We start from the raw sequence: 7,842 nt of genomic DNA, 5'->3' as shown, positions 1-7,842 counted from the left end.
AAGAATTGATGCTTTTGAACTGTGGTGTTGGAGAAGACTCTTGAGAGTCCCTTGGCCTGCAAGCAGATCCAACCAGTCCATCCTAAAGGAGATCAGTCCTGAGTGTTCTTTGGAAGGAATGATACTAAAGCTGAAACTCCAGTACTTTGGCCACCTCATGCAAAGAGTTGACTCATTGGAAAAGACTCTGATGCTGGGAGGGACTGGGGGCAGGAGCAGAAGGGGACGACAGAGGATGAGATGGCTGGATGGCATCACTGACTCGATGGACGTGAGTTTGAGTGAACTCCGGGAGTTGGTGATGGACAGGGAGGCCTGGCGTGCTGCGATTCATAGGGTCGCAAAGAGTCAGACAGGACTGAGAGACTGAACTGAACTGAGGGCCATTTTCTATAAGAATGTGGCTTTTATGTTTTTCAAAAGGCTTTAATATTATCACACTACCCCAACACATGTAACAGTTGGGATTCAGAATGATTACTTAGATACTCAAGAAAAGTTGCTATTAAGCCCAGCATGCTCTTTAAAAGATGTCAGGGAGCTTTTAATACAATTTTCAAAGACCATCTTGTAACAGGTCTAAAACGTAAAAAGTTGTAGTTTAAAGAAATCAGCTCTCAAGTACTCAGGTTAGTCAGTCAGGTAACCAAGGCTCTGGGTACACAAGGTTTACTTGGACATGAACACTTTATTAAAATCACAAATAGGGTAACTTATGAATGTCCCTGACTTTTCTTTTGTACGGATACCCACTTCACTAGTAATGTATGCGCTCTTAGCCAAAGTTCACATCAAGCTGAACTCTTAAAATCTAAATCCATGTCTTTAAACATAAAGAATCATGGTTTTGAAACCTACTTATTAGAGGCCTATTGTTGTTGGTGTTTAATCGCTCAGTTGCTTCCAACGCTTTTGCAACTCTACAGACTATAGTCTGTCAGGCTCCTCTGTCCATGGAATTTCCCAGAAAGAATACTACAGTGGGTTGCCATTTCCTTCTTCAGGGGATCTTTCCAACTCAGGGGTTGAAGCCGCGGCTCCTGAATTGACAGGTGGATTCTTTACCACTGAGCCATCCGGAAAGCCTGTTAGTTACACCAAAATTCTCCTGGTCCTTCAGAATTGCAAAACTGAAGGTATCTCTGACTCTTTGTCTCTAATGCTTTGGTACATCAAATCCTCCTATAAAGTATTCCTTTGAAGTATTTTTATTCTTTCCAATTATTTTTAACAGCCTAGTATCTAGAATTCTACAAACGTAACCTTTCATGGCTGGTTGTCTTCCATGTCCAATGCATCATCCCTACAGATTTCAGAAAGAATTCACTTTCTTTAAACTACCTTTGAATCATACCAAATTATTTTGGTATGCTTTGATATTTCTTTCTTTAAATGAAAACTCTTTGTCTCAGGCTTCAAGATTCTCCATTATTTGTCCTTCATATTGATAAAGACTCATGGAATCACAGAATAAAAGGACCCACATTTGAGTTGCTACCTTTATTATTAATTAGTTCCTGACCCACAATCTCCACTCCAGCCAAGCAGATCTGCTTATTTTATCCCCAATGGGGACATTCTTCCTACTGCTTTTACCTTTTACAAATGCCATATTAAAAAACTAATCAAAATTTTCTTTTCTCCAGCTTTTTTTTTAGCTAGTTCCACTTACCAGTATTTTCTCTCAGTGTTCCCTAAACACATATAAATTCATATTTCTAAATGTCTATAGTAATACTTTGCTTATACTCATTTTACATGTGCTCAAACCATAATCCCTTTCTAGAGTGTAAAGAACTCAGCAACTGAAACCAAGTATTCAAATTTCTTATAAACAGTTTTTGGTATAGTAAATTTTTTATTCAAATTGTAAATGTGCTGTGATGATTTTCCTACTTTTAAGCCATTTACTTATCTTATAAAGTGGTATGGCATGTAATGAAAAAACTTACTGTCAAGGGAATTCATAACAGACGGAGTGACCACCAAGAGCAGTAGTTTGCTGGTGAAGGGCTACAGGGATTTACATTTAACTCTCTCTTACTCAGTTTCAACATATATAGTCAAATCATGAGGACACAAAGCTGGGGTGCTAAGATGAATTAAATTTTTAAAAAATTCCAGAACTTATTGGTAAGGAAGATTTAAGCTAAAAATTTTACATTTAAAGGAAACAAAAATAAAGTCTTACTCTTAGAATAATAATAATATTATTAAAAATTGTTCAAACGTAAAAGAAAGGAGATGTGGCCTAGAAGCAGCACATATTTTTTAAATGACTTTTGGATTATAACTTATCTAAGAACTATTTGAGTTATCTCTGTTAGTAATGGAACTAAAATTTAAATGTATAGGTAAAGGAACTGGTGAGCTATGGCATAAAAGAGAGAGAGTTCATTAATACCAAATATGTCATGGAAGAGAAATTTGAATTGTTTGGATAATTCCCAGTAGTTGACAGAAATTTCAGGGAATAAAGTCACTAAATAGAAAAACTGACTAATGGGTGAAACTCTGCCTATGAATTTAAGTCAAATATTCTTCAACTCTCATTAGAAATCCCAATCACAACTAGGAAACTTAGGGCATATGGGAACCACTTTTTGGCAAAGATGTAATAATGGTGTTTTAAGACTCTTTAGTTGGTCATCCTAAATAACTTTTTAAGACATTGTATTCCTTATTTTGTGATAAAATAGAACATTTATTAAGGTGACTTAATAGTGAAATAGGTTGGAATCAAGATAAGAAAGGTATAAAGAAAGTTGCTGGTGTATAGATAGGAAATACGATACTTAGTAAAAATAAAATTCTTGTAGGTCGTTGCATTAGCTAAAGTAACAGTTAACTGATGTTCTTATGATTTATGAGGATTTTTTTTCTCTGATGCCATTAGAATTTTAGAGTGTTTTATATCAAATAGAGGAAAGCTTCTAAAAAGATCAGATTTTGAAAAGAAGCCAAAAAAGGCACATCTTATATTAAGTGTAAGCAAATGTCCAAAAAAGTTCACCACAGTAAAAACATAACTGTAAGCGAAAGGGCACAGCAGCATCACTAAATCGCTTACCATGCCAGTACTCCCCTGACACTATGAGACAGAATAGTAGGAGAAATGAAATGTATTCAATTCAAAAAAATAACTTTCTGAAGCTAATATTCTTTATTAGAATACTGTTTATTGGACTCAAAGAATATTGTTCATTGGACTCATACAAGCTTTGAATTTAATCCACTAGGATTATTTTTAAGTATTGTTTTCTAAAATTTTCTGAAGTGATAAATTTGGTTTTGGGTGGGGAATCTGCATTTTATCAGAAGGGCAAGATACAATGTCCTTGGCCGAGATATTCTTCACAGAAGTAGGCTATTTTTGTACTCTATGATTAGCATATTTAAAGACACACATTCCAGGTGAGCAGCTTGCTCCAAAGTACACTCCATTTTTCTTTGTGGACAAGGCTCTATTGCTTCAGTGCCCTCCTTTGATCCTATTTCAATATGCCTCTCAGGAACTAATCCTGAAAAGATTTCTGGAGAGCCCTTTGCAGGTAACTTCATGTGAACTGATCCTCTTTTTACATCAGCTAAACTGACAGTTGTCATGAATAGAGGACAAGTGTGGCACAAATGACATGGAGGAAGACTGAAAGTACGTAAAAGAATGTAATGGCTGAATTCTACCTAAATAAAACAAAAACAAAAGCAGAAAACATCTCCAAGCTTAACTTTTATATAAAGTAAAATAAAGGAGGGATATAAAACTTTTGAAAGAATAGGATGCTTCATCTATGGTTTTAAAATCAATCAATAGTAACCATACAAATGAAAGTACACTAACTAGTCATCTAATACTTTTGATGTTAACTATACTAGGCTAACTTCTAATAAAACAAACTGTGATGATAAATTGACTAGAGAATGGCTCATTTAGAAAGGAGAGGTGAAGGTCACTGGAGGTGCCAGAATTTCTAAACTCCAAATTGCTAATATCCAGACAAACTAGCTTTCCTCCTGAAATGTGCCCAGATGGCAAAGACAGCACAGATATGTGGTCTTAGCTGCTTTTTGACAGGGAACTGTCACCAGGAGGTGACCCCATCAGTCTGAAGACAGGAAAATTATTAAATGATGCAAGAAAGTGCCTGCAGGCCAGTACACTATGGGTCCCTGAGAAGCAGGAGGGCAGAGCCTCAGAAAAAAATACATTTTCAGTTGAAGCTTATACAAAGGACGCTGTTATATTTCTTCACAGAAGAAAATAAAAGCAATTTAGCTTCCACAGATATTATATCTAATAAATTCTCTTTGAGAAGAAATAAAATATCATATATTAAAGCCCAGGTGAATACCATTATTTCTTGGTAATAAAATGGACACCAAAGTTAGCTCTGATGCTGTTCTTTGAACACAGTCCAGTCTGGAATCAATTATTCTAATGCTATGGGGACATTAGCCCTACCACACAACACAAATCAGAGGGCAGAGAGGAAACAAAGTGATCCAAACTAACACAAGGGTGGAATTTTAATATCAGCCTTTCCTCAACAAAATTGGCAAACACAAGTCCAATTAATTTTCCAAAAAGATAACTCTAGTAGTCAGAAAACAACCCACTATAAACAATTACTTGAGCAAAATGATGCAACTGGAAAACATATTGAAGAGTGGAAGGGGGGGGGCTTTTCTCCACTCCTGTCTACCCCCCCAAATAAAACAACATAATAAAATACAGAAAATAAAACTACCTTGTAAAAATGATAAAGTATTACATCTTCTTGAAGAAGGAGTTTACACTTCTAACATCTATAATCAATTATCTAGCTCATTTGAGGAAGAGCTGTTAAATAATTAAATAAATCACATTCAATCTACATTTTGCCATTCCCTGTTAGATCTCTCTAATGCTGATAATTAACACATTTTGAACTCGCGCTTTAAAGATGTTCCATCTAAGCATTGGAGGAAACAATATTAAACAACAAAATGCAGTAAACTAACACTAAGCAAAAAATGTAATGAGTTCACATCTGAATTTAAATCTGTGTCTTAAAAGTAGTATAAGATTTTGCTGAAAAAGAAATACACAAGTTCATGAAGAAAAATCCAGATTCAGAAACAGGAGTCAGTTATGAGAAGTCATAATATTGCAACAGGAACACTTTTCCCCCAAAATTAAAGTCTTAAATTATAATGTATAGTTCTACATAATTTTTGTTTTTCCTAAAAACTCTGTTCCCTTTAAAGTATCAGTTTTCATTGATATAACCATATCACCACTCCAGTAAGAATGCTTCTAAATTTCTATATCAGACTTCACACCAGTGACTGAATATTATGTACCTTGTTAAAAGAACATGAAGTCATACCTATGGCCTTTATATCAATAATCTGATATTAAGAAATATGAATGCAGCAATAACCTCAAGATTCTCTTCCATATGCCAGCATATACACGTGAGTTGTCCTGGACATTGATTTGTAACCTGGGTCTCAATTTCTCTATAAACCTGGGGGAGTTAAAAGTAAATGACTCAACAGTCTCATTTTATCCAACAATCAGTATAGGGTAAGATGAGAAGAGTAAAGAAAAGTTATATATAAGAAATTATTTAAGAATTCATGTCTGTAAGATTGTATACATCAAAGCTTTTAGTCTCAGGTAAAATCTATTTCACTTTTAAAAGCTATTTTAAACCTGATATCTAGTATCATTTTGTTAGTAATTTATAATTTGTCTAAATTCTAACAAGCAAAGTCATTGTGTTAGGAAAAAAAAAATAGAAACCAAAATTCAAATCCAAGAGGTCATTAGTACTATTGCTCATAAAACAAGATAATCCTTGGGGGGAGTGAAGACATATGGACCATTTTAAGTAGGAAAAAATTTCCTATTAAGTAGGAAAAAATAATATACTCTTTAAATTATTCATTTTTCCTTTGTACCTATAAGGCACCCTAGAATTTAAAATATGTATCCAGTATATTGAGGAAGATGACTTCATTAATCTAACATTCACAGGTAAGTTTTAAATGTGTGAGAAGGAGGGGCACACCAGGACCAAGAAGCACCTTAGCTGCTTAAGACAAGATAAAGCTTTCAAGTCCAATTTAAGGCAACAGCAGTTTTTTTTCTGTTTTTCTAATCTCTTACATTGGATTAATCTATTAAGCATGGAAAACCACAGCCAGTCATTTAAGGGTAGTATAAAGGGGCAAATAAACTCCGAATACAAGGAAAAGCAAATACGTAAATCCAGAAACTGCAATTTGGCACTATTCATGGAGAGTTTGGTGTCTTTTTGCTTCCTACTACCCCCAGAAACACCAAGGGACAGTTTTCCTGCACTATTATTATAGGAGAATGAGAACTAGGCGATGCTTGGCTGGACATGTATTGAAAAGGGTAGAGTCTGTCCTACGGCGCTAGAAATAAACAGGAATAACACTATGAACCCAAGCTCACATCTGTGCAATTCCCTGGTTTTCCTGGTACTTTTCTTCCCCAAATGCAATGCCTACCTTCCGTGTGGACTGCGGAGACATAGGTCCAATTGTACCGCTTGACTATGTCAAGCATCGCCCTTGCCTGCAAAGTGTCAGAAGGGACCACCCTCAGGAAGTATTTGTATAGAGTTTTGTCACTCAGATCGATGCTGGTGGCAGAGTACGCGATCTGGGGGATGTCAAAGAGCTGCAGCAGGTTCTGTACTTGAATGGCGACGGAGCTGGAGCCGGGGCCGATCACGCCCGCAATGGGCTTCTTAGTCCTGCCTGGGGGGAGGGTCTGACCGTCCGGCAGGCAGCGGTTGAGCCCGTCCCTGTCATCTCGAATGGAAATCAGAGAGTCCCTGATGAACTCAATGCTCTGCTCCAGAGCCACGGAGGAGTGCCAGCAGGAATCCCGGATCTCACTGCCCAGAGTGATGTTGGGCAGGAGGACCGGGTCCGCGTTGATCTTATCCAAAGTGTGGAACATGGCCTCCACCCTTTGGATGCCGTACTGCTCCCTAATCTCCCCACACTTCCTCTCGGGCACCTTCTCGGCCGGAGGCTGGTGGTGGACTGAGAAGAGGGCCCCGATGATGACATCTCCGTCCATTCTGGCCACGGAGCGCTGAGATGAGGCTCCCGCCAGCAGCACTTTCCTGCCGGGACCTCTGGGGAGTAGGGTCATCTCCAAAAAGATAGTTGGGAAGAAAACCAAGAGGAACCGGACCATTGTGCTGAAGACGCCGTCTAGCCCGCCAACCGCGTGCCCACGCTGGTCCAGCCAGCCGGTTCTGCGCGCTCACAGGGTGGACCCGACGCCTGCCTCTCGCCGCTCGGTCCAGCCTGCCAATACCAATCGTCCGAAGACTTCGGCGTCTGGACCCCCTCCTCCTTCCCCTCCGCCTCCTCCTCCTGGTCCTCCACGACCACCTGTACGCCTTGGCGGCGTCTCTAGAGGAATCCGAGTCCCCTTTCTTCACTGGTGCATCAAGGTAAACTGACCAAGGGTGCAATGGAAGTCGTGGTGGCTGTAGTGAGCTGGACGCTGCAGACAAAAGAGGAAGAAAATCAAAGCTCCCTTATCACAGGACCTGTGTCAAAGCTCTATGGTCAGTGCTGGTTTATTAATTGCCCGGCCCATTCCATGATAGGGGCTGGAAGGACATCATAATATCGGCTTGAGATATTATGGGGACAGCTTGAGAGACAGCTCTGGTCAAGGAGGAAGGTGGTCGTTCTGCCCCCAGTGTTCTCCTCCGTCCCGCGTCCTGGGAGGCGCAGAGCCCCGCCGACCCGCCCTCTCCTGCACCTTCAGGTCTCTTCCAGGTCCCCAAATACCCCAGGCTTACA

General features: G+C 38.9%; 1 protein-coding gene across 1 annotated transcript in view; it reads right to left on the bottom strand.

Moving 5' to 3' along the window:
• Positions 1-7,222, bottom strand: part of LOC104997048 (metabotropic glutamate receptor 1-like) — a gene marked incomplete at its 3' end in the record, with an annotated part of 372,491 nt that extends 365,269 nt beyond the window's left edge. The window contains exon 1 of the mRNA XM_010851504.1: positions 6,523-7,222. Coding sequence (XP_010849806.1) covers positions 6,523-7,222 — 700 coding nt within the window. The remainder of the gene's footprint in view (positions 1-6,522) is intronic.
• Positions 7,223-7,842: the final 620 nt, after the last annotated feature.

The sequence above is a fragment of the Bison bison genome, unplaced genomic scaffold (assembly GCF_000754665.1).
Source record: "Bison bison bison isolate TAMUID 2011002044 unplaced genomic scaffold, Bison_UMD1.0 scf7180017864303, whole genome shotgun sequence".
NCBI classification, from domain to species: domain Eukaryota; kingdom Metazoa; phylum Chordata; class Mammalia; order Artiodactyla; family Bovidae; genus Bison; species Bison bison.
Note: the sequence above shows the minus strand (reverse complement) of the source record. Positions and strands in the feature narration are given on the sequence as shown.